The sequence below is a fragment of the Macrobrachium rosenbergii genome, unplaced genomic scaffold (assembly GCF_040412425.1).
Source record: "Macrobrachium rosenbergii isolate ZJJX-2024 unplaced genomic scaffold, ASM4041242v1 171, whole genome shotgun sequence".
Taxonomy (NCBI): domain Eukaryota; kingdom Metazoa; phylum Arthropoda; class Malacostraca; order Decapoda; family Palaemonidae; genus Macrobrachium; species Macrobrachium rosenbergii.
In genome coordinates this window covers 2666196-2691615 of record NW_027100729.1, presented here as the reverse complement: position 1 = coordinate 2691615, position 25420 = coordinate 2666196, and the positions used below count along the sequence as shown (strand labels likewise).

At 39.7% G+C, this 25420-nt stretch overlaps 2 protein-coding genes across 5 annotated transcripts in view; both read right to left on the bottom strand.

Annotated features, from left to right (window-relative positions):
* The window catches only part of LOC136838185 (gastrula zinc finger protein XlCGF57.1-like), an 87776-nt gene extending 78484 nt beyond the window's left edge, over nt 1-9292 (bottom strand). For 2 of the 4 annotated variants that reach the window (XM_067103064.1, XM_067103065.1), the window contains exon 1: nt 9157-9292. In XM_067103064.1, coding sequence (XP_066959165.1) covers nt 9157-9181 — 25 coding nt within the window. In that variant the 5' untranslated portion in view covers nt 9182-9292. The remainder of the gene's footprint in view (nt 1-9156) is intronic. The other 2 variants (XM_067103061.1, XM_067103063.1) reach the window with 1 other exon arrangement.
* Nucleotides 1-25420, bottom strand: part of LOC136838168 (uncharacterized) — an 864161-nt gene that overhangs the window by 207245 nt on the left and 631496 nt on the right. The window lies entirely within an intron of this gene.

The following is a 25420-nucleotide window of genomic DNA, read 5'->3' as shown; positions in this document are numbered from 1 at the left end:
GCCCACAGCATGAGTCCCCTCGGACTATTGACCCTGCTGCTGTCCCTGCCCCAGTTCCTGTTGACCCCTGGTCTGTCTTCGGTAAACTGGGGGATGTGGTCTTGTCATAGCTTGAAAACATGAAGAAGCAAGCCCTTCAGCCATCCCCATCTTCGTCATCCTCGTCTTCGTCTACCTCTTCCCCTCCCTCTTCTAAGTCCAATTGGGCTAGGAAGGGGAGGGTGGTCCCTCCCCCCCTTAAGAAGACTCACTCTTCTAAGGGGGCGCAGTCCTCTCCTCGGGGAAAGACTGCCGGGTCTCTCGCTGAGAAAGGCACCTCGGTACCCTCCTCAGACGGTCTGGGAGCTTCGTCCTCCCGGACTGGTTCCGTTTCGGCGCCTCCCAAGCGAGCATCGCTGAAGGCACGGTCTCCTATGGGAGACCGCACAGTCTCGACTTCCATAGCGAGCTCAAGCACGGAATAGAGAAGGGACCTTACCTTACAGACCTTACAATTCGTTCGGGTTGCCCCAGGTCCCTCAGTGTGAGGCGCCTTCGGGCTTCTCCTCCATCCAACCCGTCACCCTTGCCCAAATCGGACAAAGGTTCAGCAGGGAAGGTGCCCAAGGACGTCTCGACCTCGAAGGCGTCAGGAGGAACCATGAAGGGATCCCCGCAGCCTTCTTCATCCGTTTCGATGCTGAAGAAAACTAGAACACGCCTGGACGATAGGGTCTGTCTCGGGCTATCCTGCGGGTGGGGCCTTTCCAGATGATGATCTCTCCGAAGGTCCTCTTCCGAGAGATCCGGATACTCCGGAAATGCAGAGGGATTTTGTCGAGGTCGTTGCGCTGATCCGTCAGCACAACGGTCTGGAGGAACCACTTCCAACTCCATTGGAAGAATGGTCATCCAGGTTGGAGGAGTTCTACGATTCCAAGAGGGAGCCCAAACCCTCCCTTGGTCTACCATGGTCTCCCTTGGCAGACAGTGTCCTCAAGCAGGTGAACGACTTGGTCTCTGGACCATCGTCTTCGCTTCGCTCAACTCGTTCCACAGAGCTGTTACCTCCCCCTCTCCCAAGGCAGAAGAGATAATATGTGCCATCAGAAGGAGCACTGCAACAGAAGGTCGTGGAACCGGGACTAACTCCTCTAGCTACTGGTGTCACTTCAGCTCAGCTAATGGGGAGCAGGCGCTTCTCACGCAAGCTGAGCTGAACACTTTGGAGGGTACGGCTCTGTCTGCTCTCCAAGCGATCTCCTGGCTCAAGAACTGGGCCTTCACGTTGTCGAGAATTGTGTCTTTGTCTGGTGTTTAGAGTGAAGACCCGACCCAACCTTCAGGAGTCTTTGCCAGTCAGGGGCCAAGGTTATTTCCTTTATAACCCACCAGACGGCAAACCTCTGGGGAAACCTGGTACTGACGAGAAGGGATGCGGTATTATCCCGGATCTACAGATCAGTGGGCACCGAAGCTGCAGTTTCTCTGCGCATTGGACCCATTCTGGACTCCACCTCCCTCTTCCCCAGGGGAGAGGTGGATGCTGCGGTGGACAAGAGGAAGGCCAACGAACGCAACCGTCTTGTCCATCAGGCAGCGATGAAAGGTGTTGCACAGCCTTCTCATCCTGCGGCTCGGTCGGTGAACCAGGCTAGCACCCCAGCCCCGAAGAAGTCTGGTGCTTCGATGGGCGCTTGGGGTAAAGTCCAGACCTCTGCTTCTTCGCCTCCGTGGAAGGAACCGCAAGGTCCCTTTCGCCAACCTGTCGCCCCCAAGAGGAAAGGTAAGGAGAAGAAGAAGAGGGGAGGGGCTCACTAAGGACGGCGAGCCCGTTCAGATGCTGCAGTCGGTAGGGGGGTGCCTATCAAGCCACTGAGCAACGTGGCAGCGATACGGAGTGGAGACCTGGGTGATGGATGTCCTCCAGGAGGGATATTCTCTACCCTTCGAGTCACTGCCTCCCTTCACCGACACTCCGGTCCAGTTCCCATCTTATCTCCAAGACCCCCAGAAGAAACAGGCCCTTCTTCAGGAGGTCAGAACTATGTTGAGCAAGGGAGCCATCGAAGTCGTCGAGGATCGGTCCCCAGGCTTCTACAGCAGGATCTTTCTCATGGAGAAAGCTTCCGGGAGATGGAGGCCAGTGATCGACCTCTCTCCCCTGAATCATTTCGTTCGCCAGGCACGGTTGAAGACGGAGACGGTGCGGACAGTACTGTCAGCCATCAGGGAGGGCGACTTCATGCTGAGTCAATTTGATGGACACGTACTTCCAATCGCTGGTCCATCCATCATCTCGTCGGTACCTTCACTTTGTCCTCAACAGAATGGTCTATCAATTCAAGGTTCTCTGTTTCGGACTGTTGACCGCTCCGCAGGTGTTCACAAGAGTGTTAACCCTCATTTCAGTTTGGGCCCATTCGCGTTGAATACGTCTGCTGAGGTATCTCAAAGATTGGTTGATCCTGGCAAGCTCCCGCTTGCAGCTGCTACAGGACAGAGATCGCCTCCTCAAGTTGTGCCACGAACTGGGTGTCGTGATCAACTTCGGGAAGTCAGATCTCACCCCCAAACAGAGGACTCAGTATCTGGGCATGCTGATCGACACAGCAGCAAGCAGAGTCTTTCCTTCTCAGGCTCGGATCAGCACGTTCAGGAAGATGGCGAGGCAGTTCCTGGCGAAACAGGACCAGCCTGCTCAACAGTGGCAAGTCATGATTGGTCACCTGTTGTCCTTGGAGAAGCTCGTTCCACACGGTCGGCTCCACCTTCGGTCTCTCCAGTGGAGACTGAGGGACTTCTGGGATTAGTCTCGGGATCCCCAGTCGATTCTTGTCCCCATCTCTCAGGAGAAAAGAGACGATCTCTCCTGGTGGATGGATGACAGGAACCTCTGCATAGGGACACCTCTGTCCTCTCGCCCTCCAGACATTCTTCTCTTTTCAGACGCATTGAGGGAGGGCTGGGGTGCACACCTGGAGGAGTTGCTGACTTCAGGTGTGTGGGACCAACACGACAGGCGCCTTCACATCAACATCCTGGGGATGAAAGCAGCATTCTTAGGTCTTCAGTGCTTCCAGGACCGTTTGATGGGACACTCGGTGGCGTTGATGAGCGACAACACGACTGTAGTGGCATACGTCAACAACCAAGGGGGTCTTGTCTTCCGCGCTCTCCACGAGTTGACGCTGCAGGCGCATCAGTGGGCAGTAGCCCACTCTGTGGAGCTGTCGGCCAGGTACATTCCAGGCAAGAGAAATGTCCTGGCGGACATGCTCAGCCGTCGGGATCAGGTCATGGGGTCCGAGTGATCCCTCCATCAGAGTGTAGCGGACAGGCTTTTCGACCTGTGGGGGTGTCCAGTAGTGGACCTGTTCACCACTCGGTACAACAGGAAGCTTCCAACCTACCTCTCTATCATACCGGACCTGTGAGCAGCTGCAGAAGATGCCTTCCAACACTCATGGGACAACCTCGAAGTGTATGCTTTTCCCCCGTTCTGTCTCCTTCGCCCAGTTCTCAGTTGAGTTCTGGTGTCGACGAACCTTCGAATGATCCTGGTGGCCCCCAAGCGTCCAGAGGCCGCTTGGTATCCAGACCTGCTGTCTGCTCTCCGAGGTTCCGAGAGAGCTTCCCCTCTGGCACAACCTTCTTCGTCAGCCTCACGTAGAATGGTACCACCAGGCTGTGGCCTCCCTGTCTCTTCTCGCCTGGAGGTTACCCACCATCTCTTGCGAACAAGAGGCTTTTCTCGTCGGGCAGCAACAGAGATGGCAGAATACCTCAGGAAGTCCTCAGTGACGGTTTACCAGGGTAAGTGGGCCGTCTTCTGTGGTCGGTGTCGTAGACGGGGTTATTCTCCTGTCGGAGCCACTCTTCAGCAGGTAGTGGATCTCCTCGTCTATCTTCGTCAGGAGAAGCTCCTATCCGTTTCAGCAGTAAAAGGATACAGGGCGGCCTTAGCCCTGGTCCTGGAGTTGAAAGGCATCGATATTTCGTCCTCCCTGGAAATATTTTTGCTGATGAAGAGCTTCGAACGGTCTTGCCCACCCAGGGAACTCAGGCCCCTGAGTGGAACGTGTCTCTCGTTTTGTGGAGCCTGACTCGTGCCCCATATGAGCCACTGCAAGAAGCCACAGACAGGGATCTGACTCTCAAGACCGTCTTCCTGCTAGCCCTGGCATCGGTGAAGAGGATTAGCGAGTTACAGGGACTTTCCTTTGCAGTTAAACACTCAAGGGGGTGGGCATCGGTGATGCTCGAATTCATCCTGGAGTTCGTGGCGAAGACTCAAAACCCAGCGGTCCCTGACGCTCGGTTTGAGTCTTTCACGATCCCATCCCTGAGTGACTTCGTAGACAATGACCCTGTTGAGCTGCTACTCTGTCCTGTATGGGCGCCACGGCGCTATCTGAAGAGAACACAGCGCCTCAGGCCTGAGTGCCAGCGACTCTTCATTAGCACCGGAACCCCTAAGAAGGAGGTGCCCAAGAACACGCTCTCTTTCTGGCTTTGTGAGGTTATCAAGAAAGCGTATGCAGTGGCTGGGGAGGATGACACCAGCACTCTGCGCCCCCGCGCTCATGAAATCAGAGGGATTGCACCCACTTTGGCATTCAAGAAGAACCTGTCAGCTCAGCAGATACTGAGAGCGGGGGTGTGGTCACGCCAGACCATATTCACCTCTTTTTACCTATGGGACATTACCCATCGGTCCTTGGATACCTTCTCCTTGGGGCCAGTGGTAGCTGCTCAACAAGTTGTGTAACTTACCCAGCTCCTGTACAGGACAGAGTTGTGTCTCTTCTGTTGTACGTGCATAATTGGGCATGAAAGGTGAGTGACTGGCTCTCTCTTCCCTCCCATCATCCAACTTTTTACCCTCGGGCAGAGAGTTTAGGCTGTACAAGCTGAACCAGACGTCAGATGCAGGTGAGTTTCATTCCTTGAGTATCGTAATCTTTGTTGCCTTTCAGGTACACATTAGATGTAATGTCCCCTCTTTCCCCTGCAAGGTGGGGAAGGGGTTGCGGGCTAACTACCAAACCAATTCTTCGTGTTGGTCCTTAGTCCTTGACATTTCCCAATCACCTCTTATGTGGCTGGGAAAGGTTCTCTCTAGCTTTCACCTCGCTGTGAGTTCGCTTACCTACCGTAACCTCGTCACAGCAAGGGCAGTCTAGTAGACTGGTCCGTGACGCTAAAGTTCTCATAACGGTGATCACAGTCCGGTGGCCATGTCCTCCTGGCTCTTACACCAGGAGAACACAAGGAGCGGTTGAACTTCCAGTCATTCAGAGACCTCCACTCCGATTCCCCCCACCGAATCCTGAGTCCCCAAATAAGTAAAGGACCAAGGGTTTGTATTTGTGTAGGAACAAATCGCATTTTTAAAAAGTAAAATGCATTTTTCCTAACATACAAACCCGAGGTCCTTTACTCAGGTTATCCACCTCAGCCTCCCCACAATCTGCCCTAGACCAGAAAGTAAAGTGAATGCGTGAAGCCGGGCGGTTGGTACCGTGGGTTTCCCAATGTTACCAACCATCTTCCTGGCTGGTAGTAATACCAACACATGCCTGGTAAGTCTTTAGCAGCCAGTTCAGCTTCGCCGAAAGTATTCCCCATATAAGTAAAGGACCTCGAGTTTGTATGTTAGGAAAAATGCATTTTACTTTTAAAAAATGCGATATCTTGAATATTGCCTAGCCTACACTAGGGTAATCAGTACCATCTATACATATATGGTAGCCTAGCCTACACTACACAGTATACTCTATACATATACTGTACAGTAATTATCAATATAAGCTAATTCTGCAGGTTCAATGCAGACTGACTTATGATAATTCAGTATAAAGAGAAATTGAATAACAAACAAGGCTTAGTCATTTGGTAGCCTAGCCTACATTATACTGTACTCTATATTCACATATTAACATTATTATACAAACATCGACATAACGAATGTGCATCTTTTCCGTGGATCTTTTAAAAACTTATGCTTTACTACACTGTATCCAATAATATTGTATATATTCTTATATTGCTTTTGTATTATAAATTGCGATCATAGCAATCAATGCTTTGGTTTGGAGGTCGGTTGTGTGGCAAGTTTATTTCGCCATGTTTAACTCAGTTCAGAGCTTTTCTTGCTTCCAGTTAGCGTAAATGAGTCTCTGGATACTTTATTTATGTAGGACAAGGATATTTTTCGTTATACGAAGTGTTTTTAAGTCAAAAATATATCTTGAATACATAGTGTTGTGAAATTAATTTAGCTATTTTTTTCGTTAACAGATGACGACATGACGTTGGCGGCTGGCCGTTTGGGGGCATGTTTATTTTATATAAAAAAAAATCAAGATTCCGTTCCCTATATTCTCTTGATTTCATTACAATACTGTACAAGCTTTATGTATTTATCTTTTATCGGCATGAAAAGAGCAGTAATATGTGTTCTTTCATGTCCAGTAGTTTTGATTAAAATACTTTCTCTCCAATTTTATTTGCGGTCGAGTTTCATCCATGTTGCCGGTGCACGAAAATTTATAGTCATTAGCAGCTTGAACATTGTTTTCTCAGCTTCAGCTACAACTTGCAGCTTAAATTTACTCTAGCTGTATATTTCCTTGCCGATCTTTTATCCAAAGCGAATAAGGGTATAGTTTAAAAATATATCAGTCGTATTGTACTTAATGTCATTAAATTTGTAGCATAACTACGGTAATTATTTAACTGTACGATGGTTGAAATACAAGGAAAACAGTTGTTATCCAATTCGATTATCAGCATAACAACAGTTTCTCGTTGAGTTGTTTATGGCTGTATGCATTTACACGAGTATAACGTTACTAAGAATACTTTTATCATTCTATTTTACTTTTTTAACTAGAAGATGGAATAAAGAGCTGGAGTAAAAGAAGTTGGTCTATTTAAGTTGGTCTCTCTCGCTGTGTGTTGTACGCTGCTGCCTGCCCCCATGCGAAATCTTAAAATATTTTCTAAATACTGTCGTATCGGTAATGCTAACCCCATCGTAAACTCGAAATATCGTAAGGCGAATTATCGTAACTCGAGCACTACCAGTAGTCACTTTCAACTTCCCTTGGAAGGCAGGGAAAATCTTTTTGAATTTTTTTCCTACATATTTGCATATCTTCCGCTCTCCAGTGATGTGGTTTTTCGTAAATTGGCCAACCTTAACGTTTGCCCAGTCTCGGGGGTTGCACGATATATAATTAGCCCATCTCTTAAGGGTTAAAACACTCCTTTAATGTCTTACAAATTAATTTCACTGGTTCCCATATCTGTCATACAGTAATACAAGTGCCATAAACTACACTGGCATCACGATACTCTGTTCTTGACAAGTTGATTTAGTTATACAACTCTGGCAAAAGTAGGTTTTTATACATTTTCTAAACGCAATTCTTATGATAGTTTTCCACATGATTTTTACTAAGAAATGTTTTGTTACTAGCCTACTGCAGCTTCCCTATTTCTAACACAAGGGACTTCCCAGCAGAAATCCAAACCTTTAGGGTCAGGTTAGGTTGGTAGGACAGACTCGGCACCCCAGGTTTGTGTAAAACACATCATGGAAATCCTCTAATTTGTTAAAAATTACAGAAACAAAATTACATTGAAGCAGAAGCACAAGAAAAATTGCCCAGAGTGAAAAAAAAAACTCATTTACAACCATTTTGGTTTATCTTTTAAGGAATTTCGAGACAATTAGGTTTGCTTAGTGACTTAGTTTGATCAAGTGAAGACTTTTAGAGTTTTTCGGCTTACATAATGTTTTTCTTTTACTAGTTTTTCTCCTCATTCACTTTAAAAATTCTATGTCATGGGCCATAATGACTGCAAGACAGACCATACCCAAGCAATTATCTGCAATAAAACTGGAAAGTTAACAAAATTACCACCAAAGATTATAAAAAAAAATATTATGGTAAAACTGAAGACTATTACCAAGGACTGATTCCTGCAAGTTGGGCGGCTTCCCCCTTACCACTGGTAGCTAACAACCTTGTTTGAAAGTTAATGTCCGTTCCAGCTCGCATTGCAAGGAAAATCCTGTGTAAAGACCACAGGTTTGTATTTGTGTGGGAAAAACAGCTAGTTGCCAAACCAGAGGAGCACAGTAGTAGTCTTCCACTTGACTGTACTTTGGAATAAGAGCCATTTTTATGACAACCAATCTTCAAATGCCAAAGCCTCTCCTATACCCTCAAGCCTAACCTACCCTTACAGATTCACCTTGACAAAGAAACTGCAAGGAAAATTGGTCCAAATCAAAACCAGAAACTTCAATAAAATAAAGTTCAATGAAATAAACAGTAATAAAAAAAGGCAATAATGATTCCTAGCCTAACCTAACCTGGTTCTGAGCCCAACCTAACCCAGAAGACCTGGGTAGGCTTCCATTTGCTTAACCAGAGGAAACTGAAAAGCAAATTGGTCAAAACGAAACCCAGAAACTTCAACAAAGCCAGTTTCAAAAAAAAAATAATAAAGCTAATACTGACTCCTAGCCTAGCCTGACCCAGTCTAGCCTTACAGAGGCCTGGTTATGCTTTCCATACCATTGAAACAATCAATCCCAATGCAAAAGCAACCGCTAGGCAGCGACTTCAAAGCCAAAACATAATTTAAATAACGCAAATAACAGTTGAAATCAGTTAAATAAGGCTCAAATAACGCCTACACAACACTCGCCATCGTAACCTTAAATTAATCATATTTAACTTAAAATCTCGGATTTAACACAATTTTATTTACTCAAAATCAACTTTAATCACTGAATGACCTCAGTTGACCTTCAGCTTTATTTGAATACGATTTAAATAACGGAAACAAAGGTTTAAATCAATTAAATAACGGAAACAACGGTTTAAATAGATTAAATAACGGAAACAACGGTTTAAATAGATTAAATAACGGAAACAACGGTTTAAATAGATTAAATAACGGAAACAACGGTTTAAATCGATTAAATAACGGAAACAACGGTTTCACTCTATTAAATAACGCCTCAACAGGACTGAGATCGTAACCTTTGCCTTCAAGAGAAGGGAAATGCCTCACTTAATTCGACCATATTTAAAAGGAAAACTCAATTTTAACATTATTTTAACCTCGCAAATTCAACCTCAATCATTCACTTACCTCTGGTGACCTTCAATTCGATCATTCAGTCAATATTTCCGGTCGCAATTGATTGATTTCTCCTACATTCTTTGGCGCCGCAATTGCAGGACGAAGTTTGTTTACATCGAGAGTCACTCGGCCACTTTCCACCCAAGAGGATTAGGTCCCTTATTTGAGGCAATTTGGGCTAAAAATTACGTTTTTAAAAGTTTAAATTTATCCAAAGGTAATAAATGTTAGTATCTTACGTTATTTTAATATAAAATCGAGTTATTGTATTTATAAATGTAATTAGTGAAGCATTTTTTGGCGATTTACTTATTTTCTACCGTACCTGATAATTACTGGAACAGCAAAAGTGTATCGCTAATATAGTAGATTATTTTACTTATTTATGGGTTAATAATGACGTATTTTAACATGATACATTGATAAAAAGTAATAAATTCAATTCAATCATATTATTTTAATTGTAAATCGAGTTATTTTACTGATAAATATAATTAATTTAATAAGGCATTCTCGGTGTGACCTATAGGTCTCTTATTTTAGGTAATTATGGGTTAAAATTCCGCATTTTAACATTTTAAACTAAGAATGTAATATTTATAATTTATATATATTATTTTAACATTAATCTGATTTATTTTACTGCAAAATATTATTAGTAGTAATCCCACGGTTGAGGTTTCCAAATTACCTGCATTACCTAAAGTCATCACACAGATCAAATTCAAAATTCAATTTCAAAATATTTATTGACATTAATACATGTCAGCATGCTGACAAGCCCACTCAACAGTATTTTACACAATCATAATAAAACTGATTTATTTACAAATGTTGTAAAAATCATTAATAGTTATCCAGTCATTGAGCAAAAATATTTAATAATAACGTATGTCGAACTCTGTAAACTTATAATATTCTTTTAACCATATTGTTATTTACCATATAACAAACCATCTCAGACATATCATTTACATTGCTATCTCTGAATTCTTCCAAAACATTACATTCCATTATATAATGATACAAAGTATGTGACTTTACGCACAGATGGGTGTCGTTCTACAGATCCAAAATGTCACTGATATAAGAAAGCGCAACACTGTGTTGCCTCAGAGACTTGGAAAGCAACTGCAGACTGTATAAACTTCATGAACTGTGAATGAGACCAGTATTTACAGTCGTTGTATTAAACTGACAGACATGTAAGCCTCTTTATCAGCCCCCTGCATTTTGTTTAGCAATAATGACCAACAAAGATGGAATGGGCTGCCTGACTTAACCTTAATGGTGCTAAATACAATGAAAGATATGTAAAGACTTTTCATTGTTACGGTACTTTTTCCCATGTGTTAATGTTCTATAATGTATAATGCCTTAACAAGTTTAACTGGGATTAAAATGAGATTTCATGGAATGGAATAAAAAGCTTTTACAGTTGTCAGGAGACAGTCGAGGAATGAGATGGAAGAGAGAGAATATGAACGGAGGTACAGTCAAAGGAAGAAAAGGGGTCACAGCATCTAGGGGCCATGGAAGGGACGCTGCAAAGTAATGCCTACAGTGTACCGCATGAGGTGCACTGGTGGCGCTGCCCCCATATGGGAGATATGGGAGGAAGCTGGAGACAAATGGAGATTTGTGAAAGATGAAGGAATTCCACAGAGGCTCTTTTGTCATGCAGCATTAGAGGTGATGATCATGATGATATGTGAGGATATGAAGGTCACAAGTAATGTTCAAACCACACCTGTAAGAAAGTACATCTTGCAGATAAGTGGGCACTTATGTATTCTTGAAAAGGTTCGCAGGTACTTATGAAGACTTACAAAAACATATTATATTTATGATGACTTATAACAAAAAAATATTGTACTTATGATGACTTATAACAAAATATTGCACTTATGATGATTCATAACACAAAACATTGTACTTATGATGACGCATAACCCAAAATATTGTACTTATGATGGCTCATAACGCAAAATATTGTACTTATTGTAGGTTATTTGGGGCCTCTGGCCCCTCATCATGAGACATTATCTCCTCAATACTCAACTTTCTCACGGGAGAGAGAGAAACGCGCGCTTCCTTCAATCGTTTATTTCCTCTCACAAAAAATTCAAAATTCAAACAGCTTGGGGAGAACGTAACAGGTTCCACAGTTCTTTTTTATAATTCCCAGTTCAATCAAAAATTCACAATAACGGTACAAACAAGATACAAAACACAATTGGTACATCAATTTACAACTTCAATATAAAAATAGCAAGAAACTCTGAAAAGAACGGGCATAAATACGACACAGCACAGGGAATGGGGAACTTCAAAAGGCGTCACCCTCATAAAGGGCAAAACAATAATTGTTTTACAACACAAACACATATATACCTGATTAAACACACTCCACAATTGTCATATAAGTAAAGTTTAGCAATACTCAGTAATCTACTTAAATTTCCACATATTAATACAATGTAAACAAACAGGGAGCGTTCTTTTAGACGCTAAACGTACATTTTAACAAACGTAAACACAAGATCGAGAGTATTCTTTTGGACAAAAAAACATACATTTAACACTTATGATAGCTCATAACACAAAATATAGTACATATGATGGCTCATAACACAAACTATTGTACTTATTATAACTCATAACACAAAATATTGTACTTATGATGGCTTGTAGCACAAAATATTGTACTTATGATAAATCATAACACAAAGTACTGTATTTATGATGACTTATAACACAAAATATTGAACTTATGATGACTCATAAAACAAAATATTGTACTTATGATGACTCATAACACAAAATATTGTACTTATGACTCACAACACAAAATATTGTAAGCATACAAATACGAATGCAGTCATTGGGTTTGCCCGGTATTTCAAGTGTATTTGATTTCATATAACTTGTGGTGATGCCGGATCCGAGTTCAGTGACCTTAGGCCTATATGTTAATATAATTCTTTTTTGAATATATTTCTTTATATGTCTATCTACTCCTATTTATATACCTGTTTATCTGTCTATATATATAGAGAGAGAGAGAGAGTAGGCCTATCTTCAACATCAAATAATTCGATTATTTCCATTCATTTAATCATAAATTGTTGTTTTATAGTCGACACAATAACACAGAAACCAGAAATAAACCGAATTAAAACGAATATTAAACCACAAAAACACCTCAGAGAGAAAAGAAATGGTTTAATAAACCATAAAAATATCTTAAAACAACTCGAAATTCCAAAATGATAAAGGCTCCATCCATTGCCTACCAAAAGATAAACCACAATTTTATCGTCGATACGATAAACCGGAGACTGAAAGACCAAATTAAAACCCATTAAATAAACTACAATAAACCACAAAAACATAGACAATTCACATAGAAATAAGGTAATCATCATCTTATCAGTCCACCAGTAACGTCACATGCAACATCAACCCGTTATTGTTCCCTCATAACATTGTTGTCTATCTTTTATTATATATATGTGGTTCAATTTCCACTCGATACAATAAACATAAAAAATAAATCATTAAAAAGACTAAATAACATCACCATCGATGATCAGTGACGTCACACGGAACACTTCCACCAGTCCCCAACATTATTCCCATTAATGATTCCTGCAGCTATGGTCATGTGTCCTTTAGGAAGGGTCATACCCTTTACCTTCAAGATTTCCCCTTCTTAAATCCGTTAATTGCAATCATGCCGAATACCCGTCTTACCTGGCACTTAGAAAGTGTCCACTTATAAAGCTGTCAGATTTATATGTAAATTGCTCATGAAAATTAAAAAGTGTATCTATAACGCTCACTTTACATTACTTACAATATGAATTAGTAAGAGAAATGTTGATTATATTTGCAACATCGCAAGATTAAGTTCCTGAAAAACACAACTTTACTTTATAAGCGTCCCTTGCAAGTTGCCAGGGACTTTCACCTCTCCATTTGCTATAGTTTCTGTCGTGTGGCCTTCATCGCAAAAATCATTTTGAAATAAGGCATCGTCATCAGCAAGAGCATTATATATGACTGCAGATGTGCAATGATGATGTTATAACTACTCATGTGTTGTAAAATCATCTGGGCAAAATAACGAACCCCCACTGATGCCAACAAGGTCATGGTGGCTCTCTGAAAAATTCTCCTCATTATCTGGACACGTCATCAAATCTTCACTACAAGCGCTGCATTTTCACATGCTTTTATTTAACTGTCTGTCTGTTTGGGTCAAATCTTGTAACTCAATTTTCGACCTGTTCCCTTCATCTGATGGACTTGAAATTTTACACAGACACTCAATCTCGGTGACAGTGCAACCTTAGATGATCAGTGGGTCAGCAGTGACCTCTAGTGACCCTACAGTGACCTTTTCCAGTACCTCAGGAACTGTATGCAACTCTTCGAATTTTCCACAACTTCTTTGACTCGGTAGAATAATTTAATAACTACGAATTTTTCAAACCTTCTTTGACTCAAAAGAATATCAATTTCGTTAGATACAATCATAAATCGGTTACAATTTCCGTCAAAACTAAAAACTAGAAAATAAAAAATATAAAAAATTTAAAACATGGTATAATTAAAGTCCACTAAAAAGTAAAAAAATAATGTTTTGAGACACCAGGATTTTCTTGCAATTAATCATGTCTACAAAAGTAAAAGCATGAGCCCGAAAAATTGAAAGAAATGCTACAAGAAATAAAAAATATATTCCTTTCCTCGTAGCAATTCCTTCCATGTTTGGCGCCTACACTTTTATTTTTGTAGACATGATTATTTATAAGAAAATCCTGTTGTGTCTCAAAAGATTTATTTTTCACTTTTTAGTCTCATTTTAACAAAAGTATGTTTAAAAAAATTTTTATATATATTTATTTTATACTTTTTAGTTTTGACAGAAATTGTAACCAATTTATGATTGTATCTAACGAAATTAATATTATATACAGCTAAAAAAGATTTGAAAAATTCGTAGTTATCAACTCATTCTACTGAGTCAATGATGTTGTGAAAAATCCGAAGAGTTTCATACAAATCCTGAGATACTGGGAGAGGTCACTGTAGGGTCACTAGAGGTCACTGCTGACCTACTGATCGTGTAAGGTTGCATTGTCACCGGGACTGATTAACAATGCAAAATTTCAAGCCCATCGGATGAAAGGAACAGGTAAAAAATTGAGTTTCAAGATTTGACCAAGACAAACAAACAAACAAAAAATCAAGCTAAATGAGAACGTACAAAAAAGGTCTGTTATTCTGAAAGGGTTTGGGATACATTATAGACAGGTGCGGAGAACTGGCAAAATAGGACATTGCTTTCCCATTGATAGCATTGGTGTCTGTTATGATGCAAAACAAGGCGAAACATATTTTTTCTAAGCCTATGATCACTTTCTTCAATGTGCAGTGGAGAACATCAGCTTTCATGCTTTTAGAGGGAATGATATTTACAACTTCTTTGAATTTGGTCTTTAGAGTGTTCATCATAAAAGCAAATGCACTTTTGCAGCTTCACTGCTGTCAAAGGCTGAACCGACAATATTCCCACCTTTATAACCAAAATATGGCTTTGCCTGAATTTCATCTTCCATCAGTATCACTATTTTGTCTGTCATTGGGTAGTAGTGATTTATCTTTATTCTTGGTATATAATAGAAAATGTGTGTCATTTTGTTTTGTTGTTTGGCTGAGCTGTTTGTAAACAAACAATCTCCTGATGGTGGAATAACTATGAGGCAATGTTAGGAATTTCTGATCCGTCAAGAGTCTGAAACTTTGAGGAAATTAATTATATAACCAAGGTGAAAATGAAACCAACTATGATGAACACTCAAGTTTATTTGGAGTCATTAAGCGCAGTTGTTCAGACACGAATTTCAGCACAAGCAATTAAGTGTTTGAATGATTGACCATCTAAAATGATTTGCAAAAAGGAAGCCACGCATTGTATACCAGCATTGCTATTGCAGGTTTTGGAACTTAGTTCACTCGTATGAGGCCTCCATAAGATATTCAATACCTGTCCGGCGACATTCGTGTCATGATCCTCCGAGGGAACCCTGAAATCTAATGGCCTCCCTCAGCAGCATGAACATTGAATGCATGCACTGCTCAACTAGACTTCATCATTAATGAGATCATTCTTATTATTCTAGGACAAGGGGTTTGTAAAACACGACAAATTGGGAGACATTCATCTTGCTGTACAACTGTCCAATGTTGCCTGTCAAGACACTGAATCTTTTCCAAAAGTTCTGTGGCAGAATTAAATTCTCGCTCACACACACACGTGTGTGTGTGTCTTGGGCAGGGAATTGTGAATGATGAAAATGGGTTAGAAAATAACACATAAAACCAGTAATTCGTGGGTGGAAACATTTCAGCAGAAGGCGCCCGCATTGATTTTCCAGGTAAAATTTAAAATTTTAACAAAATAATCTTCTATATGAGAGAAAAGGACAACAACATTACAGGCTGCTCCAAGAGTAAGAGAGAGCCCGTGTTGGCATAAGGCCAGGTTTGAGCACAACGCAGTAACGAGAGTTGTCATACAAACATCGAAATATCACTCAGATGTTCCTTCCAATCTCTCATTTGCCAGATGACATCATACTGAAGTGGCAATCACTGGATCGATGAATATTATGTTTTATGTTCGTTTCTTTGATTCGTATCATAAGTGGCTGTGAGATGCGACGAGAGGTAGGTGCAACTCTCTCTCTCTCTCTCTCGCTCTCTCTCTCTCTCTCTTAAAATCTTACAAGTACATACAGGTTGATTTTCAGTCCTTAGAGGACTCAGTATATGTCACCTTGTTTCTATAGATTACTTGTGTGACTTGAAAGTATGAACACAATGCAAAGTTTACCAGATCAAATTATAATTCACCATTCACTAAACTTGGAACACAGGAAAAATGAAATAAAATAGAGGGGTATCGAAATGCACTTGTTGATTTTAAACTTAAAACTAATTTAATGAATAAAGGTTAAACGAATCAAATGGGTAATAATAAAAGAGATAAATGAAAATGAGTTGCTCAGAGGGAATTGCAGTTTAATGGCACTCAGACGAACCAAAGGTACAATAAGGTTACAATGATAAGGGAAATCGTCATCCCTAGACTCACACACACCAGATAATAATAGTGATGTTCATTAACTCTGTACTCGGGTATCATTGGGGAATAGGAGACAAGTCATAGCCTACTGTCAGTGCATATGCAGAACTGACCTACAAAGTCTGTATTATTAACATAACAAAACTGACAGAGGAGTGAGTATCCATTTTGGAGGCAATATGGAATCATAAAGTGATGGAGGATTTGGAGACAGAGAGATCAGTAAAGGGAGATGCTGTCGTTAGAAATAACAGGAGAGAACGCATCAAGATAACTGAACCCTTAGCTTAGAGATATCTCTAAGGGATGAGGACAGAGAAGCAGTCGGCCTTAGGACGCCATCCTGGGTGACTTGACCAAATATAGATTTGATCTTCACTTCAGCATTAAATTTTAGTAACCCCATCCACACATAAACATTTGTCTAGTAAACACTTATTCTTTATAGGAAGGGTTAACAAACGATATCATTATAACATTATATGATGTTGATTTGGGCCACGTTTCATGATTTGCAGGCAGCCTTGGTTGTAGTGATTTCACTAAGCAAAATTTTCTTGAAAATGTTCGTTTTTTAAAAATTACATTTACCTCTTTTACAAAATACTGAAACTGGCCACTTTTAACCAGTATGCTTGTTGTTTTGGTTCCAACAGGATGCACTGACTGACAGACTTCCCTATCTTATAGTCTCCTACAGGTAAAATTTAGTGTTGTTAGTTAAGAAAGTAACATTGCTTTGTTGGAGAGGAAATCTCAGAACTGAAACTGAAAATAGAGTTTTGGGTTCTAACAAATGTAGAAAAAAAAGTTGATGAATATCCACTGTCGAGAATTTCCTCAACGTGAACTGTATCTTTAGGTATGTGCCTGATGTTCTGGGCTGGGATACGTAAGCATACAAGACACTGACTCTCAACCAAAACTCACAATAGGTAGCTATCCTAACACAAAGGCGTTTTTACAGTTTTGTTACAAAAATAAACTATAAACAATCTGCCCAAGCTACGCACATTTACTTTACTTTTAAAAACAATACAACACTGAGCTGAATTCACAATAAAAAAAAGAAGGAAAATTACACTGAGATCCTCAGTGCCGGACTTGACTCATTCAAGGTAGGTTTCTCCAACAATGATACCTAAAGTTACTTTGCACACAACGGCAAGAATTCTGGTCTGTGTGTGGGTTACTTGAAAACACAGAAAAAGTGTCTAAAATATGGTAACCTTACCTGGTTCAAGTTCCATACAAATGTTCACACACTACTCAGTCACTGGACATGCTTCTTGTCCTTTCAACATAGTGGATTGCTTTGATAAGTCAAAACAAAAACAGGGGTGCTGGACTTCACAGCTGTGCACTTATGCCGCCATCAACCCCTTCCTAGTCAGAACACCTGCAGTGGTTCTTCTTCACTTAGTGTCTAGGAAGAGAGTGCCGTATGTGGTGCTAACAGGGGTTTATATGCTGCCGTTCCAAAATGTTCCATGATTCTGGAACCACAAGAACAATTTTCCAGCCGAGTTTCTTTAGTGTAAACTCATCGTAAAACACAAGTGCAACCCACAGCACACTTTACTGAAATTAAACACATCACAGCTGAAATGACATTGCCAATAATGAAATCAGGGCCTTCAGCCATTTCTCTACGTCAGCAATGATGGACATACGAGTCAATGGCCCAAAATGATTAAAATGACTAAATGGGAGTTTATGTTGACAAAAACCCTGCATAGGAAATTTTTATCAACATCCACTATTTAAACATTTTGTATATCTAGCAAAAATGAGTCGAATCCTTCCCAACTCCAAAGCTGAGACTGAAAGTTTTTTTTCTATTCTCACAGACACCAAAACGAAAAGAAACAGAAATAAAATGGGACAAGAACTTCTGAATGCCGTTTCAGTGACTAAATCTTCTATGATCTGGATGTTGTTTATAAGCATACATTCATCGTGTCGACTAAAAATTCTGGTTTTATAGATGAATTCATATAATATCTATATATATAACTTCCTTCATACATTTGCATAGACATTATTTACTTTTCGGTTAAGGCTATATATTCTAAGAAATTCATATGCTTAATCTTAGATAATAATTGCTGTTTGTTAGTAATGAAACGTTTCCCAACCCCGGATGGGAAGGAGGGGGAGGAGTCAGGAAGGGAATCCATCTGTAAAATTGTTGCAAAACACATTGTGAAATTTGCCCTTCAGTGAGTGTCAGAAATAACCGGAAAAGGATTTTTAAGCTACCCACCCACTAAGGACTGAGTTGAGGAAACGAGTATAATGGTTATTGGATAATGGTATTTGCATGGATGAAGTGAACTATGTGAAAATTGAATGTGAACTGGATATTTTTCAATGAAAAGTGAGATAGCTCTCAAATCCACCAGTCTGAGCAACCTCTTGTGGAACATTCTTGGACGTTGTGCGGCTCGATCCTCTCTCTCTCTCTCGTATAATGAAGAAATACGAATATTCTCATATTGAATTTCTGACTTCCGAATGACAAACAAAAAAAGAAAAAATCGCCTTATGTCAAACATGCTAGACCATCCGAGTTATAGACAGTACTGGTTACTATTCACAGCTCTATATTTATTTCTTTACAGTGCTCTAGAGTAATAACTGAAAGTTATACATACTTAAAATTTTAAGCAAAATAAAATTTTCATTAGAATAATTAGTAAAAGTCCTTAATAATTCATTATCAAATAGAACTTAACATAGAATTTCATACCTAACCCACACAGCATTAGAGAGTTAATTTCATCCTCTCTCTTCACTTGTAGATTAATCTTGTATTATAGAAACTCTTTATTTATGAAGGTTGTCACTTTGAAAGTTCACTATTCAAGAAGTGACAATTAATACCTATGCCATTAAGATCGAGGCAGCAATGCCTCAGAGGGAAAACAGAAGCAGATGAATTAGGGAATGCTAAGAGACCACACATGAACTTGGAAAGCAAATCAAAATTCGGTTGACTAAGTCCATCCTTTACTTGATTAAGTTCAAACCAAACAGATCTTGCAGATCGATCTAAGTGTTTCAGACTTTCTTTTGCACATAAGAGGTCTCGTCATTGTTATTGAACTTTATCTAATTCCTCTTCTTTTACAAGTATGGGGAAATGAATGACAAGCTTAGAGATGAATTTAAGATCTCTCTCTCTAGAGAAAAAGCCACTTAAGGTTCCAAAATATTCAACAGGCTGATATATTATTTTCACTAAGTGGAAACCTTTTTCGTATCTGGGTAAACGACTCTATTAAATAATAAACACTTGACAATCTTGTTGGAACTTGCTCTTATTATTTCCCAATGGTTCTTTAATCAGCAATGGATGCATTATTTTAATGATAAGATGATCACCAGAAACATATTATAATTCAAATAGTATTTTTAAGTTATGTTTATTTTCAATAAATATTGATAATTATTTAATTTATATCCCAGTATGACAGAAATTCACAAGATTTTGTGAAGTTTTCAAATTATTTCACAAGATCACAAGGTGAGAGCCAAATTCACAAGATCTTGTGAAAAATCACAAGCTGTGGCAACACTGACTGCAGCTCTTACCATCTCGGGTGGGTTTGTTTATATTCTGGAAGGCCTATGCGACGATCTAGCCATCTCATTCGCTGATGCCAGACGGTAAATTAAAAAAAATTAAACGTATAAAAGAGACAAAACTGAGAATCATGTGTTTAGACTAATGTTTTGACACCTCTTGATGAACAGTTTTGTTATAACCTGGGTAAAGAAGAAAAATTATTTTAAAAGACAAAACAAAAAATATTTTCTTTTGACATTACAAACAAAATATTCCCATTGAGTACATCCTAATATTTGAGTATATGAAATGATGTGTAAGTACACAAAAATAAGATGATAAAGAGAATACAGTACTGTAACGGAAGTATTTAATAGGACGTCAAACATTTACACTTAATGGCTGCACTTAAAACATGTAAATAATGATGGGTATGATATTATGCAAACAGTAAGTATTAGAAGCAGAACAAATAAACTGCAAATTAACATTGCAAAATATTTGTCAAAAATAAGAACTTGCAAATTTGACAACAATAAAATAATTATTTTGTATCAGTGACAAGTGAAGTATTGTCTAAATCAATGGCACTTTTACAGCATAGTCCTAACTTAGTGATCAGTTCTTGGGTCCTCTCTGCACAGATGATCTTGGTAAGGAGATCAGCCAAATGATGGAATGTACTTATGTTGAGTTTTCTCAGGTTGATTTGCTCTAGTTACTAAATGCTTTTGGGTGTCAATGTACTTTGATCTCTCAGAGCAATGAGTGTCATTTGCTAAGGCTGTGGCACCCTGATTGTTAACATTTATTTTTTTTTGGTTTGTGGACAAAATTCATGAATCCAAGTTCTCAAAGCAGTTTTCTGAAATAAACCACTTCACTGGTTGCTTCACAAAGTGCTATGCACTCTGCTTCATTTGTTAAGAGTGTAGTTATTCTCTGCTACCTGCTTTGCCATGATATTGGTCCGCCTGCTAGAATGATTACAAATCCATCATGATCATTTGCATGGTCTGCACCCTCCCATGCTGTTAGGCATCCTTGAGTTGTCTGGTAGCAAATGGCTAAATCTTGAGTCTTCTTGAGATATCGTAGCAGATGTTTTGCATTCTTCTGATCTTGTTTGTGAGGTTCTTGATTTTTCCAGCACAGTGCTCCAGTGCCAAAAGCAATGTCAGGCCTATTGCAATTTACCAGGTGTAATAAACTACCAGTGATTCCTCTACACTTTTCTTCTTCTGGGACTTTTTGTCTAAAATTTAGGGCTAATGGAGTTGACAACCCTTTTGACTCGGCAAGATTTCGATTTATCAGTACTTCTTGAATGTAGTTTCTCTGGTGAATCAGAATTGTTGATGGATCTTTTCTGATGTATTTAATGGAAAGAATATTTGATGCCTTTCTCAGCTCTATTACAGCATGATAATTCTGGAATTCTTTCTTGAAATGAGTCACATCTTCCGAATTTCCAACAATGATGAAATCATCTACATGAACTCCAGTAATGATTGTTTTTGCTTCATTATAATTATTCAGATCTAATCATCCCCATTTTTGTCAGCTTCTTGTTCAGTTCTCCATTCCAATTTCTACAGCTTTGAGGCAAGCCATAGATACTTTTCTCCACTTCACAAACAAAATGTTTTCTGTTTGCAACTTCACATCCCTTTGGTTGTTCCCTAAATATGATTTCCTTGAGTCTGTAAACAAGTTATTGAGTGACATACTAGCTGAGTGTTGCCTAGTTTATTAGCGGTTCCATACTGAATCAATGTACAGAATCTTCGAAATTGTTATTGGCTGGTGCGAGCCACAAAGTAGTTTCTACACACAGACAAGGCAAAAGAGAGATTATATTTCGGACATCTGTGCTTGTCGACAGACAAACAGATGGTGATTGTGAGAGACATAATAAACGTACAATGATAAAACATATATCAATGGAAAGGCCAGGAAATTCCACATATGGACATTTGCATGAGATTTGAGACAGATTAATGAATACAATGCAGTAGCATAATATATGCGAAATGACGAGACGTTTGGTGTCTTCACAAACAGAAACATACACACAGCTTGATACAGAAGATTCAGTGGAACATTATGAGTACATGATTGGAATGCGTGCATAGCAATACAATGAATTGAGACAACAATGGTTAGAGAGAAACAGACAGGAATATTGTATGGTAGAAGTTGCGTTCCTTCTAGCGGTCCCCTCCAGCTGACGCACGGGAGGGAGAGAGAAAGCGGGATGCTTTGTCTTGTTTTGTCCGCTGGATGATTCACACACACGTGTCCCCATAGGACCGCATGGGCAGTCCCTTACAAGTCCACTGTTTAGGTAGGCTGAATTTGCATCAAGCTGTTCAACTGACCTTGAATTTTCAGCAGCTAAGGCCAATAGTGGGGCATAACGAGATAGTCCACAGCAGGTGCTAGGCAGAATCTCTGGCCACTAGTCTCGCTTTGTGTATCATTACCTCACCAAGTTCGTTGCATTTTCTTCTGATTACCCACTTACAATCAATCACTTTATGTTCTGTTGGTCTTGGCACTATTTTCCAGGTGTCCATGCTTTCTAATCTTTCCACTTCTTGCAGCATGGCAGCTTCCCACTTGTCTCTGTCGGGACAACTGAATGCTTCTTCGACAGTCAATGGATCTTTTGGCAAATGCTGCAAATCTGTCTTGACCTTGAAACAATAGTACTTCTTTAGTTTCTTCATCCTTTGAGACCTTTTCAAACTGGGTTCCTCAGCATGGTTCTCTTGATGAGTTTCTTGATGCTTTTCTTGATTTTCTTGACTTTCTTGTTCTTTTGGAATTTCTTCTTTATTTTCTTGATTGTTTTCCTGACTTTCAGGAATGTCTTCTTGTTGCTCGGTTCCCTGTAATTTCTGTCTTCATTCTTCTTTAATTTGTTTCAGTTCCTTGCAAAATCTTCTTGGTTTTGCACTGATACATCTTTGCTGTTTCATTCCAGTATCCTTTCAGAAATACTTCTTTCACATCTTTCACTTGTTTAACCCATTTGTAAGTAACTAACTTGAGACCCTTTTCATCAAATTTTCTTTCAGACATCAGGTTTTTATCTAGAATGGGAGCACAGTGTACTTCTTTTAAGGTTAACTCATGTCCATCAAACTGGTCTTCCATTTTCATGATCACTTTTCCTCTCCCTAGAACTGACGACTTCTTTCCATCACCCCGCTTTACGTTACCTGTGATGCTACTGTCAAAATGAACAAGTATGTCTTTATGAAGTGTCATGTGATCACTAGCACCAGAATCCAAGTTACATATTAATTTGGAATTTTCTTCTTTCACTGATGATTTGTTCACCATTGCATTCACTTTTTCTGTCTTTTCACTTTCATTTTTAATTACAGCAACAATTGCCTTTGTAAATTATTTGTTTTGGTTTTGGCAACTTTTGCTGTTAGCTCCTCTTCCTCAGGTTCACTTTCACTGTTTTCATCACTGTCATATTTTGCTTTCCTCCCTGATATTTTCTTCTTGCTTCTTTTATTTTGTTTGTGTTCTGTCTTGTACCTTCTTTCTTCCTTATCTCTTCTTTCTTCAAATTTGGACAGTTTCTTGCTACATGTTCAGGCTGGCTACAAGCACAGCAGACAAATCTTTCGTCTTCTTTCTTGTAGCCTCTTGCGTCATCTCTTCCGTAATTTGTGCTCGAATTCCCATTTTCTTTTCTTGAAGCTTCTTTTATAGACTAAAGATTCCTCTTCTTTTCTTGCCTCAAGTTTATCCTGCTTCTCCTTGAAAAGCAGTATTACATTTTTAATATTTAAATCTTCAATTTTTGAGAACTGTGACTCCAGCAAAATTTGATACTTGGGAATATGTTTAAGACCTCTAAGCACGAACACAGCCACCATTGAGTCTCCAAATTGAGCCACTTCTTCTCCCAGAGCTGCATTTACATCTCTGGTTAATCTGATTACATGGGCTATATAATCCCTCTTAAACATTTCTTCAGTTTTTCTGCATCCACACAGTTCTTCTAACACATCAGCTATTTGAAATGTATCCATTTTTGTGTGGATATCGCTCAAAATTTACCAGGCTTCTTTTGCTTTGGTGCATTCGATGATGTCGTCCAGATCCAAATTATCCACAGTTTTTGTGATATAACTGAGTGTGTCATTACTTCTTTGATGTTGTAGTTGCGTCCCTGCAGTCATCTTGATCTTCAACGTATCCTGGATCATTGCATTCCCACCACCTTTTCTGGGTGAGTGCAGCTCTAGTTCTCTTCACCCAATGGAAATAATTCGACTCATCCAGAATTTCATGTCTTTCTTTCTTTGTCTGTCTTTGCCCGCCATTTTGTGTATCTCGCTGTGTCACGGTACCTTTGTAGTCTTGGGGGATAATACATGACGTCGTTTGACTTCTAATAAATTCTTTCCCCCTCATTTTACGACACTTATTTCACTGTTCGCTTACTTTTGGTACTCTATGCGTACCCTGGGCCCATAACCTTCTAAAGCCATTATGCGTTAGTGTGTACTCTTCGTCAACTCGACTTCTTCTATATTCCTTTTATATTCTTTCTACCTTCGTGAGTCACAGTAATAAGAGCACACGTCTTCGCTGTATTGGTTTTATTGTCCAACTAGCTGCAGAGTCCATGCAGTCTCACCCGATGAGTGTGGGGCAGGTTTGTTTATACAGTACTGTGGTATGTGAACAACGACACTCTTAGCCTTCACTGATGTCAGGCAGTAAATTCAAACTCAAACAGATTATAAAAGCGACAAAAATGAGAACCATATTCTTAGACTAATATTTTAACCCTGTGCCCTGGTGTGAAGGGACTATGATAGGAAATATACGTCCAGTAGGCTACTGTTTTCTCTTCCATGTAGAATTTCTTGATCTTTTGTGGTAGCCTATATATTTAGGATGTCTTCTTATGTTATATCAATTCAAGTTTATTGGTGGTTATCATAATGAAAGTCAGCACTTTTTCAGTCTAGAATAACTTCTAATCACCTCCTTGTATTTAACAACTGCAGTTGCTTGCTTCAACTTCAGCTGGACATTTGCTTGCTTGCTTATTCAATAAAGAAGTTTGGTTGCTGTGTTTGTTTCTGTTCAATAGTGATTCATGGGCAGCTTTGATTTGGGTGGTTAAATTAAGACGAAACATAGGGGGCATTAGAGAAGTGCCACTTCTCCATCTTGTGCTTATATGATCCGTTTCCTGTTGCCTACCTCTCTCCACAGGGGGTATTGTAATCCAGTTGTCAAATTTCCCATTTTGTGTTGTTCTTAAATCTCTTCATTTAACCAGTGGCCACGTATTGACATTAGTCCATCATTTCCTTCACTGCTCGTTCTTATTTCCGTAAAAACCAGGGAATTGTAAGGAAAACGTCTTAAATAAATGAATAGATAAAAGTAAAGATGAACAGTAATTATAAATATAATACAAATAAAGATTAACAGCGAATATAAATAATACAGGGAAGCTTCATGATCTGGGGTCCATTACCTTATCAATGACATGACTTCAC